The 27,624-nt window shown below is 54.2% G+C and overlaps 2 protein-coding genes across 9 annotated transcripts in view; one reads left to right on the top strand and one right to left on the bottom strand.

The window, feature by feature from the left end:
* The window catches only part of LOC106833561 (golgin subfamily A member 6-like protein 22), a 38,102-nt gene extending 12,341 nt beyond the window's left edge, over positions 1–25,761 (top strand). For 2 of the 8 annotated variants that reach the window (XR_011495171.1, XM_070488189.1), the window contains 5 exons: positions 16,836–16,991; positions 17,612–17,724; positions 22,421–22,511; positions 23,656–24,005; positions 25,377–25,761. The gene's annotated coding sequence lies outside the window, so the exon portion shown is untranslated. Of the gene's footprint in view, positions 1–9,025; positions 9,123–16,835; positions 16,992–17,611; positions 17,725–22,420; positions 22,512–23,655; positions 24,006–25,376 lie in introns of all 8 variants that reach the window. The other 6 variants (XM_014844823.3, XM_070488190.1, XM_014844820.3 and 3 more) reach the window with 4 other exon arrangements.
* On the bottom strand, positions 16,205–27,543 carry OVOL1 (ovo like transcriptional repressor 1). Its single transcript, XM_044762418.2, has 4 exons — positions 27,410–27,543; positions 20,506–20,723; positions 18,571–18,760; positions 16,205–18,281 (listed from the first exon to the last, which is right to left on the bottom strand). The coding sequence occupies exons 1-4, from the start codon at positions 27,507–27,509 to the stop codon at positions 17,986–17,988; spliced, it is 804 nt and encodes a 267-aa protein (XP_044618353.1). The 5' UTR covers positions 27,510–27,543; the 3' UTR covers positions 16,205–17,985.
* Positions 27,544–27,624: the final 81 nt, after the last annotated feature.

Raw genomic sequence — 27,624 nt, 5'->3', positions numbered from 1 at the left:
GCTGGAGAGAAAGGTCACCTCAGGGAAGTGACCTGGAGTGTGTTAGGGCAGAGAAGAAGGCAGGCAAAAGTAAAAACTGGTACTTCAGTCATTTCCACCTAATCACAACCCTTTGAAGGAGGCAAGGACAGATAGTGTTACCATCGCTCCCATTTTAGAGATGTGGAAACTGAGACTTAGACGGTTGTGCCTTGCCCTGTGCCAGCTGGTGGGACGTCCGTCCGTTATTTCGCTTTAGCCGGCTAGTAAAGCTGAAAAGCATTTTGTCCAATAGAGGGCAGTGGCGCACGTGGCTGGAAGGAGACCTGTGCGCAGGCGCAGGTTGGTCCCTACGCACCCTGCACACATGGTGTGCTCCCAGCCTTCCAGGAGAGGGCGCTGCTAGGCTGGCCTCAGCGTCACCTCACTGGACCTCCCGGGTCCTGCCCTCCTGCCCCCTCCCCGCCCCCACCGCCACCCCCCGCCGGAGACTCATGACCCAGCAAGCTCGCTGCTCCCTCCGGCCTTTTCTTGCACGCTGATGTGTGCATCTCTGTTTTCCTAGATGATTGTTTCTTAATCACACTGTGGAATAACAAATCAGGGCTAGTAACCAAGTCACCCCGAGTGATGAGGTAGTGATCACCCGCCCCGGGCGGGGAGCCACAAAAACTGCTAGCGTGGTCCTTGCGGCCGCGTGGTGCGGCGGTGCCACCGCGGTGCCACTGCGGCACGTCCCTCATGTAAGCGCAATCTTTGGGTTTCTCTCGGCAGGATGACCTGGCAGCATTTCCACCCCACCCACAGCTAGTTTCGCTTTCCTAATGTTGTTAAAAAGCGCCTTCTAACTGAAGCAGGGTGGTTGAACAGGTTCCAACACTTTACTTAATTTTTTTATATGATCATTTGTTTAAGATTTCTTCTTTCTAGTGGATCTCTTTCCTTTTTTCTCAGGAAGATGCCCAGAACTGTCCTCTTTGGCATTCGCCCAAAGTCCAGCTTCTAATAGCTTTTCAACTGTGGTTTAATTTTTACCATAAAAGCTTCTTTTGGAACAATTACTTTTTAATCTGAAAAGAGCCCGTTTGAGACAGGGCAATAACACCTCCTGCCTGGAATCAGTAGGCGAAGTTATGTTCATTTACTGCTGACATATCGCTTTTTAAAAGGGGAGACTGATTTGGTGGGAAAATATTAAAAATGAAAATCGTGGCTAGGTCAGTTTGGAAGACTGTTTGAAAACTGCTTCAATCAATGTGGAAAACCCCGGGTGTCTGCGCAGAGTGGGCTGGGGAGAGAATTGAGGGACAAAACGGTTGAGAGACCCCTGAGTTCAGCCCACTAAGCTAAACGCAGCGGAGAATGGCTTCTTTTTAGAGCTGTCCTGTGGGCAGCCATGTGGCATCCATTTTCTGGGACAATCTCAATTTCTGAGACAGAGGACACACTGGCGCTTTGCCAGGCCGTGCATCAGACTGCCACCAATTCTCAATTCTGAAAATGTGGTCCCCAGAGAGGCCTTTTGGCAGCAACAGGCGTTATCTCCTTAGGAATGACCTAAGCTGGGCCGTGAAACCTGGGATGTCCAGCGCTCCGTGCGCTCGTCAGAATATGGCCAATTCCTCTTCTTCCCTTCTAATGCAAGCCGTTTGGTAATAATTACTTGCATTTGTAGGACCTTAAAGAACTTTTGATACAGCAAGACAGAAATCGATTACCTACCTTTTTGCAGTTTAGATGGCAGACTTCTTCTTTGGTAGTTAAAAAAAAAATCAAAGATGAAAAGAATATGGAATATGGAATGGAGACTAATCCTAGAAAAAATGATTTATGCCAGCCCCAGCTGAGGCAAATGAATTTGGAAAGCGTTATTCATTTTACAGAAATAGTCTTCACTTTACAGAGGTTAGTGCTTGGACCTATTTAAATATGAAGCTCTTCTGGGGCATTTAAATAGGAGGGAGGACAGAAAAACCAGAGGCCAACTATCAAAAGCTGTTACCAGTGGAAGGTGAGTCTTAAATGAAAATAAAGGGTCTGATTACCCAGCGAGTCAGTGGGGGCTGAGGCTTCCATTTAGAAAAATCTGACCCTGTGCAGACTCATCTAAGGGCAGGTGCATAAAGCCAGGTATAGCCACACTGGCTTGATCAGTCCTGCAAAAGCTCTTGAAGGCAGGGACTGTGTCTTCCACAGCTCCTCAAAGCTGTGGTTCCTTGTTCAAGACACTCAGTGAATGTCAGAGCAACATGTTTATCGGCTATATTTGATGTACGTATGGAGAAGGGTCCATCCACTCGTGACCTCATCTGGCACAGAATCAGAACCCGGTTTCTCACTTCTCTTGCCTCTGGAAGAGGACTAAAGAAGGCAGAAAGCCAAAGTTTCACATGCCCGGAGGAAAACAGGCTACAGAGATGAGTTTAAAAAAAGAAAGAAAAAGAAAAAGAAAGCTGAGCTAATCTGGCAGTTTGATCACCACTAAGAATGCATTTCTGCCTCATCGTTCAGCTGCCAGCTCAGCCTTCCAGCTCAGACCTGTGCAGCAGCATCTCAGGCAGCTCCTTGTTTCTCAGGCCTTCTCCTTACCCCCCGGGCACAGTTCCTCATTCAGATGTGGGCTGCTACATCCCTGGACCCCCTCTTTCCTGAGTCCTCCCTATGTACCAACCAAAGGCAGAGGGATTGGGGTGGCACTCTCAGGGTGAGGCTAGGCTCCCCAAAGGGTGCTGTCACCCCCTAGAAAGGACCTCTACTGGGTGATGTCTCCGAGGAGCCCTGGGAGGTAACCAGTTGGGTTCTGATTCAGGTGGGAGAGAGAGAGAGCAGACAGGAGATGCCTATCTCGTCGAGCTAAATCGGCCTGGGGAAGGGTATGTCTGTGTGTCTGACTGGTTTGGGGGTGGGAGAGTGGCTTCGGGAACTTTTACGTCATGAATTCTTAGGATGTCATGATGGTTTTCCAAGATTCCCTTGTCTTGAGGTTTTTATCCATTCCTCCAGCATACACAGGATTGGGACGTCTCCTTTGTCTTGGTTATATCCTCAGAAGCACGGGAAAACCCATGAGAATGACAGGGTCTAAAACACAAAAGCTCACATAGGAGGCTCAGGCTGTTGGGGCAGATGCCAGCGTTGTGTGGTATTTGAGGGTGACTGTAGACTGACGAGTCCACTGTGAGGGCTGAGGAGAACATTTCCATCTTATCGCTCAGGGAGAAGGTCCCTCTAAATACTCTAATCTTGGAGAGAAAGAACTGGAACCAAAGGCTTAAGCTGGACAGTGTAGTTGCGATAGTTATAAAGTTGTCTGTCTGTTTAATTAATAGATAGTTCCCTGGTGTGGGACAGCAGGGGCACAGACAGCCCTGAATATTAGCAGTGCTGTCCTGGGGCTCTGGAAAAAGTGATAACAAAGTATTCAGCTGCGGGCTTGTTCTTAGCCTCCAGGCTGGCATGGATGAGAAAGAGGAAAATATTGAAGGGGCATCCCAGATATTAGTTCTAAAGAAGGAACCACCCGGAAAGGGAGAGCACCTTTAGATCCAGCCAGGGGAGCAAGGCCCCAGGTGAGTGACGTCACCCACATGTGCCTCGCAGGCGCCCTGCGGCTGTTTGGGATTTGCAGTCAGATGTGGGCCAATACCGCTGACAGTGGTGTTTCCTAAGTTAGATTTACTCTGTCAGCAAGACACTGTTTATGTTATTTGTTTGCCAAATTGTGGCACATTATGCACAATATCTTTTAAGTTCAATTAAATTAGTGTTTAGAAATACTGTAGATGGAAAAGGCTAGAAAAGCACCATGCAAACAATGATTACTGAGATTAGAGTGCTTTGAACTTGAGCGTTAGACAACCCTGCGAATTTGTAGGAATTTAACCAGGACAAGTATAAGAAGCATGTAAGTTTCGAAAGGATGTCAGCGCTGTTGTAAGAGGTATCGCGGCTACCTCTGGGCAGGCGAAGGAGAGAAGGAGAGAGAAAAAACATTGGAAGGCATCTTTGAATACCAAGAGTTATCTCCCCCTGCAAAACACTGGGGCTTGAATTGTCTGGGTCAGTCCCCTGGCTGGAAGGATAAACTGTGAGGAAGAAATCCTCGGAGCGACTCTGGAGGAACTGTTTGGGAATGAATACCCCTAGCACCCTCTTGGATTTCAGAGGTGGAATAGTTGAACCAGCCCTCGCCACAATATGTAAAAGAGTCACTCCACATTTACAAGCTCATTAAACTTGTATTTTTGACTGTCAACACGTCCGGCTTTAGAGAAAACACACAGAATGCTTCCAGCCACACCTCAAACCACTTAGCTGACGGTTTTTTCTTGTAATTACTCTAGTGAGCGTCTCTGTTATTTACAAAGTTTGGGGAAGGCAGGGCGGGGGGCTTTGGGCTTTGGTACCTTCCCAGCACAGAGGGTCAAGTTCAGCCCATCTTTTGAAATTGTCTGAACTGACAGATTACCAGAGACCGCCTAATAGAGGACGTCACACACACACAAAGTCAGCTGTCTGTCTGATTTGCTATGGCTCTCGGGCCAGGGGCAGGGGTTTTGGTTCATTTTACTTCTTCTTTGACTTTCTGGGTGAGTACTAGCTAGTTCACCTGAAAGCTCCCCCTCCTCAGTCACTTTTTTTTTTTTTAAAGATTGCTGCCTGAGCTGACAACTGTTACCAATCTTTTTTTTTCTCCCCAAATCCCCTCAGTATATAGTTGTATATATATATATATATATATATATATTTTAGTTGTGGGTCCTTCTGGTTGTGGCATGTGGGATGCCGCCTCAGCATGGCTTGATGAGCAGTGCCGTGTCCATGCCCAGGACGCGAACCAGCGAAACCCTGGGCCGCTGAAGCAGAGTGAACTTAACCACTCGGCCATGGGGCCAGCCCCCTCAGTCGCTTGTGTTTTGGTGAAATGAGAAGCCTCCTTCCCTTTGCCTCCTTTCTTTCCTTCCTTGGATAGTGGTAAGATCAATGGGATGATGGTCATAAAGTACTGTAAAGTGCTTCAAGAGGAGTGCAGCCCGACACACTGTTACACTTGGGTCAGTTCACAAACCCCCACAGTGCAGGGCTTGCATCTACTGCCCTGGGGATGCTGCCCCAGAGGAAGGAGGAGATGCTACGGACACAACCCCGCATGGTTCTGCTGGTTGGAGTAGCTTCTTCCTGACCTTGGCGTCAACACTCTCATCTCCAGAAATAGGATGAATGGTCGTTCGGCTGCTGCGCCTCCTCATCACGCGAGCCCTCAGTCATCTCCAGCGTGGCTTCCCAGGCTGCATAGTTCCGGCCCCTGTTCCAGGAACTAATAAGAGGTAGAATGAAAAGGTTGTTCTTCTGATGCACTTTTTCAAGATGTTTTCAAAGATGAGGCAGCAGCGAAATTGGGAACGCTGCTCCCTTGTGGGAGAACGCGTCGGAATTCTGCCGGGGACGCCCAGGGAAGCCCCAGCTTCCCGGAGAGCTCTTGCTCAGGACAGCCAGTTAGACAGCTGGGGATCAGGGAACATCAAGGTAACCACAAGCCTTGTAAGCAGACATTGTTGTGCTTTGTAGGCTGATGATGGTGTGACCTGCAACAGCTGGGAGTGTGGTTGAAGGACAGCTGTGGCTTTCACGGGGAGCCCTTTCCACACGAGCTCTTCTTGGGTAATGGCTCTTCATAAGTCTGTGCTATTTCGGGACTGTCAGACTTCTCTTTCCTTCCCTCGTGGTGGTGAAGGAGTTGGATTTCTTAGGAGAAGAATATTAGGTCTCTGTGCCCCAGAGAAGGAACCACTGTATCCATGAGGGTTGTTCACCCCTAGGAGAGCCTCAAGGACAAAGGAATTTTCTAGAAACAATGTGGGAGGTGTTCAGAAGGAGACTCGAGTGAGCCCAGCATCGAGTGGGCGCTCATTAAATCCTGTTGAGAGGAGGGTGGTAGTGGTTTTAGTGAGGAAAGGGAAGCAGAACAGAGGCTGAGAGAGGTTGTGAAGGTGGAGCAATGGCTATGGAGCATGACAGGAGAAGTTTAATTATGTATTAATTATACTGACGAAAAAAGAGTATAACACTTATTTGGTCGCCAAAAGGTGTTCATAGCTGAAAAAAATCACTGACTCTGCACTGGGGATTGACAAAGCCTTGGTAGCCACCACATTGAAGGAGAGAGACAGCGAGCCTCACAGCTATAAATAGATAGTTTCTGTGTTTCTGCCATCCAGATTTGCCAGTTTGATGTCAAATGCGTCTTAGGGTTTGTGTGCAGATGTTTGTGCTGTTAGACTGTCTTCTGAGCAATTCTGAGTTTTAAGAAAATGCTGGCAAAGTCAACAACAACAATTCCAGAGTCTGGGTTCCACCCAGGCCTTGCTCAGGGAAGTGAGGCCCTTCCTCCGGCCATTTACTGTGTGGCACATCTGTCATCCTTCTGGCTAGACACTTGCCCTGTCTCCAGGACAGCCAGGCTCCCAGGCTCCTGCCCTGGTGTGTGTGTGTGTGTGTGTGTGTGTGTGTGTGAGTGTGGTGTGTGCAGGGTGGGGGCGGGAGGGGGGAGAGAGAGTTCTGCTTCTCTGGTGATTGCCACCAGTCAGTTGAAGGCTTTGAGCTGAGCCAGGGTGAAGCAAGAGTGACACCAAGTGCCAAGAGCAGGAGCTGGCTGTGGCATCAGATGTTTTCTCTCCTCAAATTATAAGAGCAGAGAGAAAGGCTGAGTTCCGGTCGGCAGCATCACCTCGATGGGAGGGTGACCAGCCCCCAGAGGCTGGCTTGACATCCTGTGTTCTGCTCTGCCTGTTTGGACGAAGGGATCGGCTCTCTGTGAATGAGATGGAGAACTGGGGCTTTGAATAGATTTTTAAAATAAAAATCAAGGTGAAACGTCTTGGTGGCTAGAAGGCGATGCAGAGACCCAGGTTGCCATTTCAACCCTACAACTGCCCTTCAGCTTCCTCTGGAGAATAAGCGTACCCCATGGCCGTGGTCTAGACTGCTGGTGACCCTCCTTGCTAGTAACAGTGCTCAGGTTACCAGGCGGTGGTGGGTCACCTTTGTACGCAGAGAACAACCCATTTTCACTTGTTCGAAAAAACACTGACCCACTACTCTGTGTTTGTTCTAGAGGCTGCTCCTGGCTCAGGGTCCCTATGGCCAGAAATCTATGCCATTAAGCCATGGGTGGAGAACTAAGATGTGTATTCCTGTGGAATGGCCCCCTGGGGGAGCCTGGGCACTTTTGGGGGCAGAGAATTTTGCATGCTGCCTGGAGAGGACTGCCCCCGGTGCAGGCTGGGCCTGCAGTTGTGGCACCCCTCACACATCTCCCTGGGAGGAGTATGCCGGGTTGGTAGCTGCCGTCTGGCCAGTCCTTGTTCTCAGCTTGGAGCCTACTTGGTTTCTTCCTTCACAGGAGATAAGGAGGGAATAGATTTGTTTATCCAGGTGCCACCAGTCCAGTGACTGTCTCGGGCACAGGAGTGTCTTCAGGGCGTGTATCAGACCTGGTCCCCGCGACATCTCTATTCCTGATCTGGGTGTGCTGTAATCAGCAGGTTGATTCAAAACTAGGAGGCATTGGGAAAGCCCTTGGGCAGGAGATTTCGAAATGAGATTGAGATTAGAGAAAACATAGTGGGGTGATGTTCTAAGGAATGAAGGAGACAGAAAAAACTGCCATCCTGGCACTCAATTGGATAGCGGGGATAAACAGAAGAGCCTAGAAGAGCCTAAAATGGGAGGGAGGCAGCCGAGGCAGCCAAGCCGGAGTGCAAGGCTGTCCTCGACTGCTTCTCCCCATCGCCACACACAAGGAGGTGCGCTGTCTCTCTGTTCACCGGGCGAAACCACACCGGGAAGGCGCTTTCAGTCTAGGGCATGTCAGCACCAGCAAGGAGTAGATAAATCAGAGAGCTCCCGCAGAAGAGGGAGGGGCGGGGGGTGGGCAGGGGAATAGAGTTGGCAGGAATATTAGGAGAAAAACTTAGTTACCAGAAGATTTTGAAAGGCTTGTTGGATAATTGAGGAAGGAACTAGTGAGGAATAAAGCTCAGGAGCCCACAGACGCGGTGGCCCCGATGGGAAGGGGCAGCCCCACGCTGCTGCCCAGTGGCTGTCTTGCTGTCCGTGCTTCCTCACCACACAGTCCTCCGAGCATTAGCTCAGGACGTGCTGGCCTTGGTTGGCTCGGAGTGGCAGGTGCCTGTGACGTGAAGAGCACAGAGGAAGATGCTGGCTAGATCCAGAACCAGGGAGAGGTGGGCACGAGGAGAAGGAGAAAGAAACTGAGGAACAAGGAGGGAAAGCAATTAAAATGATTCCAAAGAAGAAAAGGAGGTAAACAGAAGGAAAGATGGGGAGGGGCATCCTGGAAGGAGCAAAACAGGAAGAAGAGGAGAGTGAAGATTATGCATCTCATTTGAGGGACTTGGAGTGGTGCCGTCAAGAATGAGTCTCCAAACTAGGTCAATGCTTAGAAAGCTTGTCGTCTGATCAATAAATCCCCTTCATCTGGTGGAATGAAGAAAGTGGTACTCTTTGAGGATGTTTGGGGCCACACTGTGTGAAAACCATGCGCGGCCCTGTAAGAACCAGCTAACCGGTTATGAACGAGAGGACCTTGTGATTCCTGAGCGTGCCTACCACCTCCGCCCAGAAGCCATGACTTCCCCGTCTTGTGAAGGGTGGGGACCCATCCAACTGGAACCACTACTCAGCCACTCCCAGTCTCCTTAGATGACAAGCTGTGGCATCCTTGGTCCACCCAACTCAGCCCCCAAGCATTTTGCCAAAACATCAGTAAACAAGTACAGTCATGCGCCGTTTAACGACAGAAATATGTTCTAAGAAATGCATCGTTAGGTGCATTGTCGTGTGGTCATCATAGAGTGCATTTACACAAACCTAGATGGCATAGCCTACTACATACCTGGGCTGTGTGGTACCACTATCGTATATGCGGTCTGTCGTTGACCGAAACATCATTATATGGCCCGTGACTGTATAGGCGAGGGAGCTCTCAGACCTCTGCATTTTGCTGTTTTCTCCTCCTTCCCAGTGCCCAGCACATGACTCACCAGGATTTCTCATCATGGGCTATATATTCTTTCCTCGGAGAGTAGTCAGAAGGTCTCCAGACACCTTCTGAGCTCGGAGTAAGTTTATTTTATTCTTATTTTTATATTATGTAACTATGGACCAGGAAATCCAAGAGTTTGCCTGAGCCATGTGGGAAAGTTGTCCCTCACCTCCGGCATATCCAGCCTTCTCAACCGCCAGCACAAACTTGACCTCAGCAGCTGGCTACCTTTCTTGCTGAAGTTGAACCAGAGATGAATGTTATTAACGACAACATCTGACATTTGCTTAGGGCCTTATACCTTGCCAAGCAAATAATTATCTTATTTAATCCTCACAATAATCCAGTGTTACTGTTACTTCCACTTTATGGACAGTGACTTTCAGAAAGAAAAAGTGTCTTCCTCAGTGTCAACTAATGGACCTCGGCTTCACTCATGGCCTCTTGACCCCAAATCCTCTGTGCTTTCTCTCCAAGGTCGTGGGCCTCCTGTAGATTCCAGGGGAACCTCAGAGGTGAGATTCCTGGATCTCTTTCCTGATGCCCATCTCTGTTCCCCAGGTGACCTCAGATCTCAGCCTTCCTCCCACCCATTCCCACCCCACCCCCACTTCTCTGACCAGCAATTGGGAGAAGAATCGCCGCTTCTTGGTGACGAGTGTACATGAGGCAAAATGATTCTTAGATTTCCTCTGCCAAGGACTCCTTCAATGTCACCAAGAAGGTTTCTTTTCATTACAAAAGCAATATGGGATCATGGTAGAAAGAGTGCAAAAGATAGACAAACAAACGGAAGAAAATAAAAATCATAATTCCACCACTGAGAAATAACTTAGATTTGTGAACATTGTGGTTTTTTGTCTGCCGTAACTTTTATGACATACACGTGGATTTACTTGTGTTTACAAAAATGGAAAACGTGCCTACCCCATTACACTGTTTTGGAACCTGCTTTTTAAACTTAATAGATTGTAAACATTTTCCTGTTAGTATATATTTTTACAATATCATATTGAATGGATACATAATATTTCAATATAGTTTTTAACAGTAGCCTAGAGTTAAATATTTAGATTGTTCTGTGTTTTCATTCTTATAACCAGTTTTCTGGTAGACTTCTATATCTGATTTTAATTTTCATTTCTTTGATTATGAATGAAGTTGAGTTTTTTCATATGATTTTTATCATTTGAAGCTCTTTGGTGAATAGCTCATCCATACTATTTGCCAGTTTTCAATGATGTGTATTTCCTTTTGTTTATTGATATGTGAGAACTCTTTATATTAAGGTTAAAATTTTATCTGCCAAAAACTCATTTTCACATCACATTTTAATGCACCATTTGGAATTTGGGTACATATTGATTTCCGCTGACTCTCCCAACCAGACACGGATGCTTTGTGCTTTTTCCTCTATTTTCTCTTTAACAAATTCCCCCCCAAGCAAAGCAAACTTTGTAGAGGGCTCCTCCTCCAGTGCTCACCCCCAGAAGCACCCTGGCCTCCTTAGGGAATGCCAGTCCTCCCCAGCTGGGCACCAAGCCCAGAAGGGTGGCTCCCATCCCTTCTGCCCTGACTTCCAGAACCTCATTGTCTCCTCTCCTTACACCCGCCTCTGCCTGGTGGGTGATGGAAGACCCCAGAGGTTCCCACATGATGCTTCAGAAACCCTGTCATGAACCTCTCAGAACTCCTGGGAGAATGGTGGGAGAGGACGTGGGGGGAGCATTGTCTAAGAGGGGAATCATTTTGTTGCGGGGGAGGAAGTACTAGTCAGGTCTGTCACGGCAGGATCACAGGGAACCCCACTCTTTAAGGGCCCCTCTGGCTTCTAAGCAAGGCCCTAATGGCAGGGGTGCCCTGGCATGGGGCTGCTGGCGGCAGGCCTGCCCTCCTCTTCCTGAGTCTCAGGTGGGTCCGCTCTTTGCCCTGTTATTACCGCTGGCAGGTTCGTTTGTGCCTCTGGCAAAAGGGACACAAGTCCTACCAGTTCTCCTGGAGTCCTTCAGCAACTCGCCCGCTGTGCGTGGGGAGGGGGAGACGCCCAGGCCTGTTACCTGGATTCCCCCCCAGAGGCAGGGGAGGCCGGGAGGGGGCCCGGCAGAGCCAGCTGGCCTGGATGAGCCGAGGTGGTGAGGACAGGATGAATTTCTTACCAACCAAGATCACTCCTTGGAAAACTGGGGCTGTAGGGAGAAGGTCAGGGTACACACGGGGCGTTCGTTTCAGAGCTCCTGTGGGGCTGGCACGTCCTGACCCATTCTCCATCCCCTGGGCGTCTCTTCCCACCCTTCTCAGAGTTAACAGGAATGTTTAAGACAGCAGTGGCCGCGACTTTAACAGGCACAAGCACACCTGGCGTTTCTGTGGCAAGAGCTAGGCCCCGACACCCTTGGTCCCCTTGTCTCCCTCTGAGGACTTTGGCTTTTCCCCTGCAGTTGAGCTTAGGAGTTTCTAGAACTCTCTTTTCTTATATTTCCACACATTTCCTGGGAAGATGGCGTGATGCCCTAGAGAGAGCTGATTGGCTCTGCCGGGTGGCTGCGGTGACCTTGGCGGTTTGTTAACCTCGAGGCTTCACTTTCCTCATGTGCAGAGACAATAATAGCCCCGACCTCGGGGCTGGTGCACAGTGCCCCAGACAGATGGTAGGTGGGGACTCAATGGTGTCAGGCATTCTCCCTCTTTTCCCTTTTCGCAGCTCTGCTGACATGTGTGACATTTGGGAGCTTCAGAGATCTTGGCTCGAGGGCAGAGCCCGGGGGCAGCCTGGCCCCCTTCCATGTCCTCAGTTCCCACCCACGAGGGTGCCCAGCCCTTCCACCGCACGCACTGGGCCATGTCTGTCTCCCCCCGGGAGGGTGAAATCCAGGGCACAGGGACTGTGCCTTGTTCATCTTTGCGTCCCCGATGTCTCAGCACAGCGCTTGGCCAGAGCCGGTGCTCAGTGTCCAGAGAGTAAAGGAAGAACCGAAAGGAAAGGGGTTCCCGTTTCACAAGCATTGAGAATCTGAGATGCAAGAGCCCAACCTTAGGGTCCAGCTGACTTTACGCCAGAGCCTGGCTTCATCACTTACTAGTCGTGTGACCTTGAGCAAGATATTTAATTTCCCTGAGCCTCAGTTTCTTTAGCCAAAAATAGTAACAATAATAGCTACCTCCTAGGGTTGTTGTGGGGATCAGTGATGATGTCAGAGAGAAGCTGCAGCCCAGCACGCAGTGGAAGCTCCAGAAATGGCAGTCGTGATTGGCTGCTGTAATTGGACTGTTGACTTGTGTGCCTGAAGCAGAACACCTGCTCCAGGAGCTCTGTGTTTAGCAGTGAGTGAGACGCGTCATCTCTCGGGGCCCCAGGAGCCTCTCCTGGGTTGATCTCTCACCCCGAATACCATCCCTCTGCTCTGGGGAATGAGACATGCTGCTGTGACCCTAATGGGCAGTGTGGCCTGGCGCACAGAGCAGCTGACCCTGTGGCACTCGGTCACTCTCTGCCATGGGCAGCTCTGCTCAGGTGTCCTCTCTTGGGGGTGGGGGAGTGCGGGGCATGTTAGCTGCCCCTCAAAGTCAGAGTTGAGGTCTGAGGACAGGTGGGGTGCTCCTGTTTGAGATTTAGGCAGTTACACGGGACAGCTGGCTCCCACCCCTCACATCTCTGAGCACAGTCTTAGATACCGGGTTTGGTTTTATTGTAAAAGATTGATTGGGGTCAAATTATTCACACCCATTTATGTAGAGAGAACAAGGGAGGAACAGATGAAATCCGTCCCTTGATACCCAGCTCTTACATTCAGGAAACAGAACCCGGAAGATGTAATTCTCAATGCACCACCCTTGCCCAGAACTGGAATCTCCACACTTGACTCAACCTCCCCTCCAGCACTGGCCCCGCAGTGGCACAGGCCTGAGCCCCCAGTGTCAGCGAGCCTGCTGCCCTGGAGGAGAGCTGCCAGGCAGGGAGGGCAACTTCAGAGGGAGAACTGAGAGGAACTGACTGGTTGGTCACAGGAACTAGAAAGGCGGGGAGGTATTAGCCTGGGGGATGGGGGATGGAGGTCAAAACAGGCTCTAGAAACTTGGGAAGGGGACCGGCATGAGGAGTGAATGAGGGCACGTTGGTCTTGGACGTGAAGAGGGTGAGACAGCCTGGGTCAGGTGGCTGCCATCACTTGAGGGAGTGGACTGGCCCTGGGGGGCCCAGAGGATGGGCAGAGCCAGCGGCGGTGAGCGGTGAGCCCCTTTCCGTAACCTTGGGGTCTCATCACCCCAAGCCCAGAGGACAGGAACAGCCTCGCAGCTGGTCTCACTCACCAGTGTTTTCTTTTCCATTCCATTCTGTTCACTAGCATTTTCTCCCTGGCTCTGCCTTCTTGGGAATGGTGATTAGGCCTGGAAGTCATGACCACTGAACTTTGGCCTGACCTTTTAGAATTTCGTGGAAAGAACCTCGAAGATGATTTTGTCCAGCCTTCAGTCCTAAGATGGAGTCTCTTTAGAAATTCCTGACAAATGGCTTCCCCGCCCCGGCCAGCAGCCCTCCAGTGACAGCGCCTGGTGTTCCTGCTTCCCCAGCAGCCACTCCACGGTTAAGCCGTGCCAGGGCTTCCTGCACCGGGGTCTGCTCCCCTCTAGCTCTCACCTGTCAGCCCTTGTTCTGTCCACTGGACCCACCTGGAATAAATCTTTTCCATCTGCTTCGAGCCAGCAGCCATATAATTGGTTTTCCCCACTCACAGAGCAACTTCTCAGCCTTGGACACCTCCTCAGGAGTTTCTTCAAGGGTTTTATGGAGATGGGGGCCTGGAGACATAAAGTCGTTATAACAGAAAGGGACTTTCGAACTGAGGAACCCACCTCATTTTATAGATGAGGAAACTGAGAGGGTAGGTCAATTGCCCAAGGCCACACAGACAGCACGAGATAGGGCTGGTCTCCTGATTCCAGGCCACTGCTCTTTCCCTGCCACCCACTGACTGGTGCCTAGCCTAACGCGGAGGGAAGTGATCTTGGTTATTGACGCCACACTTCTGTTATTGGCCAGGATCACGTTAGCTTTTTGGGGAGGGCAGCTCCATCTCCCTGTTGACGTGTTGAACTTCAAGTCGACTAAAACTCCTATATTGCTTTATAACTTAATTTTCTTCTGATTGTAAAAAATAATATATGCTCATTGTAAAAAAATTAGAAAATACATAAAAATATAAAGTATAAACGGTCATAGAACTTCCTGTTGTAAAGGCGTCCCCACCCTGCACTTGGTTGCATTGTTTTTAGGCATAAAAGATAGGACTCTACCTTCGTTTTCCATCAGGCTGTCTTGCTAGGTCCCAGCCAGCTCTCCTGTCTCTCAGAATCTTATTTTGTTATCAGTTCTTCTTATTGACACCTGGGCAGGGCTCAGAAAATGCCCAGGGTGTGGCCGAATGAATGCCACCCCAGCCAGATTGCTTATGGAAATAGTGGGCCCCTCTGCCCACTGCATTACCCACACCTCCTCTCTTCTAGGTCTGATCCCACCCTTGCTCTCCCTGAAACACCTTTCCTCCTTTTTCTTTTCAGATCCTCCCATGTTACCAGCCCAGCTGGACCCCACCTCTTCCAAGATGTCTTTATTCTTTCAGATGCCCAAAACTCCTTTTTGGGTTCCATAGCTTTTGTAGTCTGGCCACACCATTTGTCCTTGGTTATGTATTGACTTACATTAGTCTCTTCTCTTACTTGTCTGGGGCCTGCTTCCCAGTCAGTGGACGGTCCCCATACTTTGCTTGTTTCAGTCCTCAAAGCACCCATCCTACAGTCTGGAGATTATACGCCCTTGAAATGTGACTCTCTTGCCTGAATCTGCTAGGGAAGGGCTCCCCTGAGTGGGGTCCCACCCTTAAGCTCTTCTAAGAAATGGGCAAGAGAGAGCAGAGGCTCAGAAGGAGCCCCAGGAACCCTCCCCCACCCTCATCCCAGGCTTCCTGGAAGCTTGTCCCCGGCTCCTCCTGGAGTTTACATAGCAGTTAATCATCTGGGTTCCCAACAATGGGCTCTGCTCACCTTGGGACATGTGAAAATAGGATGTGGTTGGCCTTTCACATTGGGAGGCTTCTAGAGATAAAGAGAAATCCTCTGTGCCTGGCTGTTTAAAGAGACCTGAGGGTTAGGCCCCTTTCCAATCTCATGGGCTTCTCACAGGGAGCCCTGGAGGTCAGATCAGTGTTCTCCTTTCTCCTCCCAGCACCAGGGCAGCAACCCTCCTGAGCCTCCTGGAACATCACGCCAAGGGCCCAGGCCTGGCAGCGCCCCCCACCTCCTCCTCCTCCATCTGGCAGGGGTCTGATGGAAGAACACTGAGCTGGGACTTGGGGACCAGGGTCCCCAGGGTGATGAGGTCTCCCTGAGTGATCCTGGGTAGGTGATGGGGAAGGCCAGGTAATCTCCAAATGTCCTTGTACTTTGAATTGCTAGAGGTGCCCTGCTGTCTCCTAGTCTCTACGTCGGCTTTGTGCGCAGACCTCGAGCCAGGCTGTCTGGTTTGGATCCTAGCTCCACTACTAGCTAGTGGTGAGACTTTGGGCCAGCTGCCTAACTTCTCTCTGCCAGGTGGTGATAACAGCCCCTTCCTCAGACGGTGGCTGGAAGATCAACCAGCTAATATGCTTAAACACTTACGAGTGTGCCTGGCACAGAACAAGCACTGTGCAAGTGTGGCCGTCCTTATAGCCAGGAGTCTAACGTGGAAGTGATGTGAACTCTGTGCCCTATTATTTGGGAATGCGGCTCTTCCTCCTGTGGTCCTGGCTGGGTGCTGGGAAGAAAAGCCAGGACTGGATGCTGAGTGAATGCACCAGCCCGGTGGAGAGCCAGGAGTCAGGGTGTGGGAGCATCAGGCAGGTGAAGAGAGCCCCTGGGGAGGCCCTGTGGCCGCTGCCGAGAACAAAGGGTGGCCCAGGGGTCATCGGGCACTGACTGCCCAGACCATTGGCAGGCCACTCCATCCATCTGCATCAGGTTCTTGTCTTGACTTGAGGCCCACTGGTAACCATAAAAGGGCAAAGCTTTGAATAGAATGCATCGATTGTTTTGATTAATTTCCCGACGCTGGGGGCCGGGCGGGGGGGGGGGGGGGGGGGGGGCGGAAGCCCTTTAAGACAAAAAAAGCAAAAGTGCAAAAAATGATAGTTCTTTGATTTTAATAGTTGCGAGGAAAGTTATAAAATAAAACAGACAACACAGAGCCTTGTGACTCCCTCAGATCAGCAAAGAACACAGGGATACGAAAATGTAAACAAAACAGAGTTTCCAGATAGTGTTATTTTATACTATATAACTTCCAGAATACAGCAGCTCCCCCACACTCTAAAGTAAAATGAACAAGAGTCTTCCAGAACAATCTGTCCACATTCAGGGAAGTCAGAGAGGCGCCTTCCCCTCAGCCCAGGGCTGTGCGGACGCTGCTCCTTCCAGGCACGAGAGGCCAAGGCCGGTTCTGCTGGGGTTTGGCTTCAGCCCACTGGGTCATGGACCTCTTTCGAGTTTGCCTTCTCATTTTTCAGCAGGCTGGCTCCAACCCCTGCCCGTGTCTCCCTGTGACCCACACCTGTTATTAGCAGGAAACCCAGCCATGCCAAGGGAGCCTGGCCAAGTCCCTCAGATGGAGCCTTAGGTGCTCGAGACCCAGCCTACTCATTTGAAAAACAGTCAGAAAAAAGGCTACAAATAGAACTTGTTAATCATCTAACACTGTCCTCCCTCTCGAGGTTTCTTATGTGTCTGGTTATTATTCTGTTCCAATTTTTTGCTGCAGTCCCAGGGTTTCTGACTCCACCAGGAAGAGAGCAGTCCTGCAGCCTGGCCCGGCTCTTCCCAGCATTTCAGGCCGTGGACTCGGTGTGTCAGACTCATCATCCCACCTGGCTCACCCCTGAAGCCGCAGCTGGACAAACCCTCAACTTCCGGAAGGGTGAGTTATTCCACAAAAGGTCCGTTATCAGGAGACAAGGAGGCTCCCGGTAACCCTGAGAAGCTTGCCTTGGAAGGATGTGGGAGGGAGGCAGAGCCACAGGGGAGGGAAGAACAGAAGACAGGAGGTGCTGTCCCAGCAGACGGGGAAGGACAGAAAGCACAGTGCATCCTCCAGGCCGGGCCGGAGGAAGGTCTTAGGTTAAACATCTCAGGAGGTACAAAGGATGGCGGGGGCCAGCGCAGCCTCCGCAGAACCAAGGCACAGAGGAGGTGTGAAATGTCCGGGATAAATAGAATTGCATGGGAGGGAGAAAAGCCAGCTCCATCCTCGCTTAAAAATACTTATGCCATCAGCACCAAAAATATATTAATATCTGTACATTTGTTATCGTTAAAAAAAGGAAATAAAACCTTGTTGGCACCTTGTAGTGATTTCTTAAGGATGAGATGATACGTGGAAAGGCCTCCTGTGTGTGTGTGTGTGTGTGTGTGTGTGTGTGTGCACACATCTACAGCTGTGCATCTCCCTGTCTGAAGGGCAGAGCCCCCCGCGGCCCTGGGCATTAGAAACACTGCCAGGCAGGCAGCCGCCAGCTCGCCCACCGCTGTTGTTTGCAGGGTGCTCTCTGCAGTACTCCTGACTCTGCTGGCCACAGCCACGGGGACATGCAGCCTCAGCCCTGCACTCCAGAGGCGGCAGGCGACAGGGTCACCCTCACATACCTCCTCTGGTAAGATGTCCTGTCTCGTCGGTATGCTGCTTCAAATGGAAGGCAGCCTCCCCACACCCAGGCTCTGAGCGGCCTCTGCTCATAGGACAAAAACGCCAATGTGAGCAGAGGTCAGGGCAGGGCCGGAGCAAGCACATGCACCCGGGGACTCCAGTCCTGATCACCAGTGTGCCGGCAGGAGGCAGAGGAGGGTGGACTGGCCAGGCAGCCGGCAGGTGACCCCCAGCCGGCTCGGGGCCTGCACAGGCCGGGTGGGGCCACTCAGAGGTGGTGGTTGCTCTGTAGCAGGGAGGTGACGGTGTTCTGCAGGGCCACGGCCACCTTCTTAGAGGTCTTGCGCAGCAGCGGGCTGTCGGGGTGGTGCTCCTTCAGGTGCAGGACGTGGCCCTCCTGGCTCTCAGACGTGCAGCCACACTCCTCGCACACGTATAGCTTGGCCCGCCGCTCCTTGTATGCGTACTTCTGCTGCACGCCGTGGATCTTCTTGAGATGAGACTCCAGAGAGCAGCGCTGCGTGAAGGCCTTGTCACACAGGCTGCATTTGTAGGGCCGCACGCCTGCGGGGAGGACAGGGCCAGGTGTCAGAGACCTGATGGGGGCCTGTTGGCAGCTTCCTAGACAAAGAAAGGCTGGGCCACCTAACTCCGGGGAAGAGGAACAGACGGAGCCCTGCCCAGCTCTGGCTGCTCCAGTGACATGACCGATGAGCTGGGAGGACTCTGCCCTGAGCTCCGCAACACCCCTCCCAGGCCCCCGCTGCCAGGGAGCAGGCTTGCTGCAGCTCCCACGTGGCCCCGGCCAGGCGGGGTCGGGTCGTGTCTGCCTCTAACCACGGGCTCCTCTTACCCGTGTGGGTGCGGACGTGTCTCTTCAGGTCGAAGGTGTCATTGAAGCCCTTCCCACAGTAGGTGCAGAGGTGCCTCTTGACATCATTGTGACACTTCATGTGGCGATTCAGCATTCGCTGGTAGGTGAATGCCTTCTGGCAGATGTGGCAGGTGAAGAGGTCTCCACTGGGACTGTCCCCCAGGGTCACCTGTGGGTGAGGCCAGTGTTTGTGACAGATACCCAGGAGTTGGGGCCGCAGGTTGGCAGACTGGGAGGAACAAACGCTAGCCCCCAGGCCCTCCTGGAAAGCCATGCCCGCCCTCCAGAGGCCACACCTCTGTGCCATTTGCTCACAGAGATATGAAGTGGTGAGGCTGGAAGGAACCTCTGGGTCAATGGTTCAGGTCCCCATTCAGGGCCACCACCCAGCCCCTTCTTTACTAGCTAGAGATGGACAGCCAGCTCACTACAGAAACAGCCCAATTCATCGTCAGCAACCGTCCCTGGGAGAAAGTTCCCTGAGCCCAAATCTTTCTCTGTAGTTTCTGCTCTCTGTTCTCGTTCTCCGCCTAACGACAGGGGAAAATGTCCATGACATGGTCTCTGTGGCAGCCTTCCAAGGCTGAGGCCACCGCGGTGAGCCTGGGATCCCCTCGCAGCCCAGCCCAGCTGCCCGGTTTACTTGACATGGTATGGTTTGAGTCTCTTTGCCACCCTGGTAACTCTCTTGCTGATAAATATTTTTCACTTCTTTTGTAATTACGGAAAATCTCACATCTATTCAGAAGTGGAGACGTGGCCTTGATGCCTCACCTCTGTTAATGTTTGGAGGTTGCTGTCCTTTGTGGGTGGCCCTGTCGCTGGCAACTCCTCCTGAGCTCCCTGGGCATGGGGTGCGCCCTGTTGCACCACACCTCCTTGTTCTGTACTGCTTCTGAAACCTGGTAAATGCCCCTCGTTGCTAGCTAGGCAAGAGCTTTAGGTCAGGACTCCTCCTCTGGCACATCTGCTGTCTTTGCTCACAGAGATCTGAAGTGGTGGGGCTGGAAGAGAGCCTCTGCTCTCTCCCCACGCCCTCCCTTCCCACTGGGGTCCAAGGGCTGGGAAGAAGGGCCTGTGGGGGATCAGGGGCACTGTACTGGCTCTCTGGCCAATTGCCCAGCAGGTGTCTCGGTGGTTTGCCTCCCGTTACAACACCCACTTGGCCTCCGCAGGTAAGAGAGGAAGGAACAGCAGTTCGCTGCCAGCTTTCTCCAGTCTTTTGGCACATAGGATAGCGCTGCAAGAACCCTTCTGCTAGCTCCCTGATGGCAAGTGCTTCCAGATCCTGGAGCTTTCCAGAATGTAGGTGCAGCCAGGGGTAGCCCCGCTATTTGCACTCTTCTTGAAAGCAGGGGCACCCCCACTGCCTCATGCACTCCTTACTGCTTGTGCGGCTGAGCGCAGTGGGGCTGCTCAGCAGGCCCGCGCTGGGTGCACGGCCTTGAGAGCCAATGGGCTGGAAGGAGCACACTTACGACGAGGCGGACACCGCCAGGGACACACCTTGGGGACAGTTAACCACCAAGCGGACTCCAGGCCTCACTCCCAATGCAGCCCAGGAGAAGGTGCTAAGCGGCCTCACGTCTCCCCGCTTTTCCTAGGACTTCTGTGTAAAGAAGTGGCTCCCCGTAAGGCCAGAAATGAAACTCACCAACCCAAGAATGGACTCCAAAGGGTCAAATGTCTTGTGAATCCCACCACTTCTTCCTCATGCAAGACATTCTCACTTTAGATCGACTCCTCTCCTTTTCCGCCCCCTGTCTGTGCCCCAGCCAGGTTCACTTCTCTGCAGAAACCCCAACCCAGATCCAAGGCCAGCCTCTGCCTAGGTCTCATTTGTGCCACATCTTGTGGGCCAGACACAGGTCTACACATGTCTCTGGTCCTCAGAGACAGCGTGAGGGTCAGTACCTTCATTTTGGTGCGCAGGAAGCCATGGTCTCTGCTCTGGGGGTCTGCCAAGCGGCCCATGTCTTCAGAGGGAAGCTGGGCCACCACGCAGGGCCCAGGGACCACACTGTAGCTGGAGTCCCGAAGGCTCATGTCCAAAGCCAGGGGGCAAGAAGGGGGTTCAGCCACCGATGGCTCTGGCTCCCGGTAGGGCTGTGGTGGGCAGAAGCCCAGGCTGACTGTAGAGAGAAGAACAGCCAGGTGAGGGGCTTGGTGGGGAAAAGAGGATTCAGTCAGATTTCAGGAAGCTTCCCTGGCCATGAGCTGGCTGGAACCCCGAGCCTCCAGCCGGCCTCTTGTAGGCATGTGGCAGAGCAGGGCTGCCCCCGCCCACGGCCGCCTGCACTTCCCTCCCTCCCCATCAAGGTAATCACAGGTGACGCCAGCCAAGTGCCATGGCCCACAGGCCTGCCCACTGAGTAATTTGTGTCTTAGCGGAACTGGGAGGACCGAACCTGCCCTGCCAATTATCCCGCCAGAGTTGTCTGCCGGCCCCACCTGGGCCAGTCCCTCTAGATTCCAGGCCTCCTTCACGCTCCTGCAAGGACAAAGGGCGCCACTGGAGGCCCTCAGCCCAAGGACTCATCCCTGCCCCAGAAGGGGCCCTGGTGGTCTGGGTCACTCTGGGCCTCTCTTCCAGGCGGATTTAGTTTCTGGCCTTGGGGGATTGGCTGGTCCCAGCCCCTTCTCCCCAGGGTGGGCCCGTCCCTGCTGTTGCAGCCCTTCAGGGCTCCAGGCTCCCACTCCTGCTGGCCCAGCTTGGCAGGCAAACAGGCCAGGCAGGGTGGAGCAGGGAGGAGGTCAGGGAGCAGCAGGTGGATGCGGTGTAACAGTCTCCTGGGCAGCCTGCCCGGCGGTTACGCAAGCCTCGCCCACAGCCGGGACCGCTCGCTGTGGCCCCGAGAGGGCTGGCAGCCGCCCCCCGCGCAGCACCGATACCTGGCAGCCCTTTGATGGGCCGCTCCCCACAACAGACACCTCACACTGGATGGGGCCGGGGAGGCCTGGCCCTGGGCCTGACCGGAGAGGAGCAGGAAGAATTCTGAGTGACACAGAGGAGACAAGTCTTGAGACTCTTGAGGCAAGTCTCAAGAGCTGGGGCAAACAATCCAAGGTTTCAATGCCATCAGGATTTTTCTTCCAAAAAGGCTAAGCGCTCTACTTAAAACCCATCCACTAGGAACATTTTCCAAGCCTCCGGAGGAAAAACCAAGAAGGGCCTAGAAGAGAAAGGATGAGTGGGCTTCAGAGTTAGAGTCTCAGACCCCTGAACAAGGAAGACCCTGCTGCAGCTGCTGCCCCCGAGCTGGGGACACGGAGCCGACAGCCCCCGGGAGGGCAGCTGCCCTCCCCTCCTCTCCCAGGACACAAGGTCTGAGCAGAGGACAGGATGGGGGCCAGCAGAGGAATGGACTAATGGAGGAGGGAGAGTATGAAAGCACCGAAGTTTCGGGAGAGGCCCCGGCTCTCGCCCCCTCAAAACACAACAAAGGTCTGATGGAAAGAACGCGCCTGCCCGCCGCCCAGAACTCGTTCTGCTGGCACTGGCGTCCGTCTGTCCAGGGACTTTAATGAGCCACCTCATTCTGGGAGTTGATTCACCAGCGCCTGGCCCTGGCCTGGCCTCTGAGCTGGTGTGGACGTGAGGCCCAGGCCCTCCAGGCCTTGGGGTCCCTCTTGTCTTCCTGCAGTGGCGGCTGTCTATGCTCGTGGGATGGGGCCGGGGGAGGACAGGGGCGCGTCACTGTTGGCGGCTTCTGATGCCAGTTTCCCAGCTATTGGAGATCTTGGCAGAGAACTCTAAGCTGAATGACAATTGTCATTTCTCACTCCAGGTAGAGACAGACAGGAACCTCTATCCTCTTCTGTCTTTCAGTACCGGAGAGCGTGAGGAAGACTCCCGAAAGCTGGAGCCGGGCTATGCCGCCTGCCTGCACACAGAGCAGCAGAGGGAGGAGTGACAGCCGGTGAGGACTAACGGGTTTGCGCTCAAAACGAGTGGTCGCTCTGGGCCCCGTTGCTCCACTGGAGGGGGTTCATGGTTAGGGTTCTGGGGATCCACGCCAGCTTGGGAGGAGGCCTGTTTCCCGGGCCTGCCTCTCCCCTCTCACAGAAACCTGGAAGTGATGGTGCTGGGGAACCGGGCGCAGGGAGAGGGCCTGCCTCGTCTGGCCTCTGTGCCGCCTCTACCCCGAGCCGGGGCAGGTGAGGCTGGATGGGCAGCCACATGGCTGCCAGGGAGGGGATGTTGGCCTCATCCCACCCACCCCACCAAACCTGTCTTCCTGCCACCCCCGTGAGCACGTCCCTGCTGCTGCCGCACGCATAGGGAGTGCTCGTTGGTGTGCCGCTCCTGTGGGTGTCACTGAGTGACAAGAGGCAGGAAGCAGAACTGGTTGGGCCCTGCTTGCGCTGTTCTCTGTCCCCTAATTAGATGTTTCCGGCAAGGCGGTGGCCGTTGTGGCCTCTCATTGCCCACCCACAGCTGGGGAATGTGGTAAGGCCAAACCAGCCTGGCCCTCTCCCTCCTCCCTCAGGGGTTCAAGGGTTCCCCTGCTGTTGACCCAACTTGCCTCCACCTGATGACGTTGAGGACATGGGCCTGGAGCAGCTTCCCCACTGAGGGCCTCTCCTCCCTCACTCTCAGCAAGTCCCCTCTCTCTTGGATTGAAAGCTGCTGGCCCAAATACTGGACAGAGTGCCAGGTCCTGCCCCATCCACAGCCTCAGACCAGGGCTGGGCACGAGGCCTGGCCCCCGGCTCTGCGGGGACGGCAGGTGAAGCGGACATGAGCACACCTAGCCTCTGACCACAGCAGGCTGGGGCTGGGGCTGACCTGGGGGAGGTTAACTCAGCTCTGAATGGGGGACCCAGTATGTCAGCACAGCCCAGGTTGGTGTTAGGTGGCCCTGCATCCTTATCAGGAAGGGTGGGGGTCCCCTGTGCCCGTCTCCTCCAGTCCCAGCAGGTCAGCTAGCAGTGCCGGAAAGCAAGCCAGTGCCAGCCAACTGGCAGAGGCGGGCAGCCCTGGAAATATAACGGCGACCTGTTGTTTCCATTCTGTGAATGCCAAGTTTGTCTCTCAGGCAGTATCTTTTCCCCCTTGCCCAGCCGCTTTTCATCCCCTGCCACAATGAAGTCAAAACGGTGTACCTCAGCCCTCACACCGGGGACGACGGCCCTGGCCAGCTGGGAACTATGCTTCTGCTCCCACCCTCCTGTCCCGTGAGGGGCTGGGCACCCCTCTGGGGCTCAACCGACACTTGGTAAAAGTGAACGGCATTAAAAAGGAACCCTGACATCAATAACAGCCACACCTGGCGCCCGTCCTCCCCATGCCCAGAGGACTCGCCCACACCTGCTTGCTTTCTGGGACAAATGGCCTGGCAGGATGCTGCCTCGGGTCACGAAGGCTTGGGACAAACAGCTTGGCAGCTTGGATGACGGCACCCATGGGCCAGGTAGGAGTCCCATAGAGCCCACTGCCTGGGCCGAGTTGCTCTTCTGTCCCCATCCACTGTCTACTCTCCCAGCCTTGCTCCCTGGAGAGCACGACAGACATGTCCTCCACTGCCAACACTTCCGGGGATTCTAAAAATCGTCATCATCAGAGGCCCGGTCTCACCCGGTCCCCCACTCCTCCCGCCCCCAGATGTGTACTCTGGGGTCCACAGCTGACTTTCTCAGCCTTTCGAACTCGGCCTGGAAAGAGAGCTGCCCAGGTTCCCACACTGCCTCATCAGAGCCAGGCTGAGCCTCCAGTCTCCTCCACCTCGGCCGGCTTCCTCCCTGGGAGGGGCGTGTGCTGTTGACCAGGCAGAAGAGACTGCAGAGGCTCCCAGGCAGGGAAGTGGGTTCTGGGGGCCTGAACGGGGCCCTGGGGTGCTCACGGCCTGTCTGGGAGCACATCATCAGTCTACCTGCAAGTGCTTTCCTGGCCTTGTGAGATTTCACTCAGCACGAGCTTGGCAGGCCCAGCTTCATCCTTGCTCCTCAAGCTTCCCCTTCAGACCAAAGAAAGGAATGTAGCCCCTGGGTACAGGTGCCTGGTTCATCCTCAAGAAACCAGCGTTACTCCCTCACTCCAGTCAATATTGACACAACAAAGGAGGGACGCCAGGGCCGCAGCAGTGAAGGGCTCAGGTGTGCGCTCCTGGGCCTCGAGGGCCCCAATAGTGACCACCAAGCCTTTCGATGCTCCTAGTGTGAGTGGAGCCACCTCCCACCCCGTGAGGCCTTCAGCCCCGAATGCCCACTTCTGGGCTTTTCCCTCTGCTTTGGGAGGAGAGTGAGGCCCAGGGGAGAGGTCCTGCACCAGGGGGTGGGCCCTCTAGGATTGTGCCTCAGGGAGAGATGCCAGAGTGCTGGTCAGACTGGGGCCCTCAGTCAGAGCTGCCAGGCTGGGGCCCCGGGCCAGTACAAGCTTCTCCTTCCAGGTGCTCTCTGATGCTTTAAGGGTCTTAGAGGGCCCTGGAGGGAAGGGCAGACCTCAAACCCTTCCCCGTTCCCCGCCCTCCCAGCACTTTCCCAGTGAGAGCGGATGGGGTCAATGCTTAGCTGGTCACAACGTGCGGAGTTTGGGAGGTGGAGTGAAAGAAACGTGCCCAGCCGGCTCCTGGGGTCACGCTCGACTGGTGATGGAATGGCCCAGCCAGGGGACAGGCCACCACAAAACACTCCCCCCACTCTCCAGCCATCTGAGGCACCCGAGCGTAGCCCGAGAACGTTCCCTTTCTCATTTCCAAAAACTGTGGGAAAACTCTCCAGTGGGCCCCACGGCTTTTGAAGCAAAATTAAGTTCTTTAACTTCTACCCTTTACTCCACCCCACAGGACTCTCCCTCGCCAGAGCAATGAGGGCCGATTCTGACCTGCGCCCTCCAGCTTAGACCCCCACCCAACATCCAGGACGATCCTGCAGAGTGAGGGACCTCTCCCCTCACCCGGACGACAGCAGCAGGTGACACAGACCAGCAGAGCCCTCCCCTGCACTTGATGGGACAGCCCCTGGGGTGTAGGTCTCCCCCGCCACTCCCACCACGGCCACCAGAACTGTGGTGGGGAAAATCACTGGGACACAAGGAAGTCAAGGATTTGAACCAACGGAATTTCTCTGTCCTTTGAAAGAGTCAACACATGATCTGTTACTGATTGGGATGTGAAATAAAACTAAAAATAACAGCACACTGAGTCTCGAGCAGGCTCAGCTCACCTTTAACACAGTCCAAGTTCAGTTTATCAGATCCCAAGGAGCAGCTAAGCAGCAAGTCACACACAGGTGAGGGAGGAGGCAGGAGCGAGGAAGGGGCTGGCGGCCCACGGGCGGCCCCTCTGGAGGCGGAACCCCAGTCATCTTGCCGGGGAGCTCGGCAAAGCAAGAAACTATAAACAGAATTCTGGGTCCACACCCTAATCCACCTCAGGGGAGGTTGGCAACTCACTTCCCTTTTTGTCTCAGTTTCCCCACCGGGGTCATCAGGGACCTCTGGCACACTCCTTTGTTTTAAGGAGCCTGTAGAAAAGGGGCCGAGGCGCTTGAGATAAGGTTAAGCTGTGAAACATCCGGGCAGCCTCATAGGCCATTGGATCCTGGTGGATCAGGCCACAGAGACCTCACCACTGCACCCATTGTTGCCAACAATTTACGCAGGAGAGAAACTGAGGCAAGAGCCCTCACAGGGCCCCTCACCGCCCTCATTTTTCCACTTTCCTACAAGGCCTGGGGCGGTGCCAGGGAGCCTCCAGATCAAGGGTCAAAGTCGGTTGGTTAATTACAACCTCTCCCCCTTGGAGGCGCTGGGAGGGAGCTCAGCGCATCCCCCGCCCCACCCCCAGGCCTGGGGAGGGGGAGTTCCGAAGGAAACCGGCTTTCTCCTGAGCAAAGATTTTGTTGGGGGTGGGGGAGGACAGAAGGAGCAGAAAGGTTCTCAGGGCTAACAGAGGAAGATGCACTGGAGGAAGAAACAACTCGGGTTACTCATTCAAAGGTGACGCCGACGCTGTCGAGGCGTCTTCCAAAAATAAACTGGGTGCACCAGCTTCCCCGGGCCCGGGGCCCCTGGCTGTGGAGTGGGCTCCTTAAAACCACTTTCGGCTCAACTGTGTCCTCTCCAAGGTTGGAGGAGGCGCCTTTCTAACAGACAGGAGACCTAATCCCACCTCTGTCTTCAGGGCAAGCGGGGTGCAGCTTCCCCACGGTCTCCGCGCACCCTGTGGGGCCGCCGGCTGGGACCCCCACCGGCCCGAGCCTCGCCGCGAACTTATGGCCACCAGTGGTGGGGGCTAGAACCAGCGATCTATGAAGGCGGCTTCAACTCTTGAGTCTTCTCTCACATTTTGCACAAATCTCGGCCGAAAGTCCAGCTCGCTCCCTGCCCCCCAAAGTGGCATCGCTCCAGTGCCCTCCTCCCGCTTCATAAAAGTCCCAGCTTTCTGGATTTACGACGTGAGAGTGGAGGGTCGCCTGAGCGGTGACACACCCCGTTGCCTCCCCTGCGCCGCGGCTCGGGCCGGTGGAGGGGAGGGCGGCACCGCGCGGACCCGCGCGCTCGGACCAGCCTGCCCCCGGCCCGCCGCGGGACATGGGAACGGCTCTCACCCCCGCCCCCGACGGCCCCCGCCCCCACCCTTCCGACGGCCCGGCCCTGCCCTCCCCTCCCCCCGCGCCCGAAGGCGGCCGCGCCTCGGGCTAACGGGGCCGCGGCCGCTTAAACATTAAATCGGGAGCCTCCACTGCGCCGGCCGCCGGGCTCCGCGTTCTTGCGCCCTGCACGCCCGCCGCCTCGACGGGCCCCGCTGCCCGCTGGGGCGCCGCAGGCTCCATCCAGGGTGGCGGGGGCCTCGGGGCTTGCGGGCGGGCGCCTCACCTGGCACGTAGATCTCGCCGCGCTCCTCGTCTGGGAGCTCGCTCCAGTTCCTCTTGCACGTGGAGACGCACGGCTTCTTCACGAGAAACGCGCGAGGCATTTTCGAACCCTCCTCGGCTGGCACCGTCTGCTTCTGTCCCTAGAGCCGGGAGCCGTCCCACTTTCCCGGGCCGGGCTGGAGGCGGGCGGGGGCAACTCAGGGAAGGAGCCTCCAA

Source organism: Equus asinus, chromosome 17, assembly GCF_041296235.1.
Source record: "Equus asinus isolate D_3611 breed Donkey chromosome 17, EquAss-T2T_v2, whole genome shotgun sequence".
Taxonomy (NCBI): Eukaryota; Metazoa; Chordata; class Mammalia; order Perissodactyla; family Equidae; genus Equus; species Equus asinus.
The sequence above is the reverse complement of the archived record's forward strand: the minus strand, read 5'-3'. Positions and strand labels throughout refer to the sequence as shown.

Bases quoted from the DNA above. Each gene is read 5' to 3' on its own strand.
- OVOL1 (XM_044762418.2), bottom strand. From the start codon at position 27,509: ATGCCTCGCGCGTTTCTCGTGAAGAAGCCGTGCGTCTCCACGTGCAAG. The intron at 18,761-20,505 runs GTACTGACCCTC...CCTCACCCACAG, and splicing joins TCCTGCGCACCAAAATGAAG to GTGACCCTGGGGGACAGTCC. The intron at 18,282-18,570 runs GTAAGAGGAGCC...TCCTCCCCGCAG, and splicing joins ACACGTCCGCACCCACACGG to GCGTGCGGCCCTACAAATGC.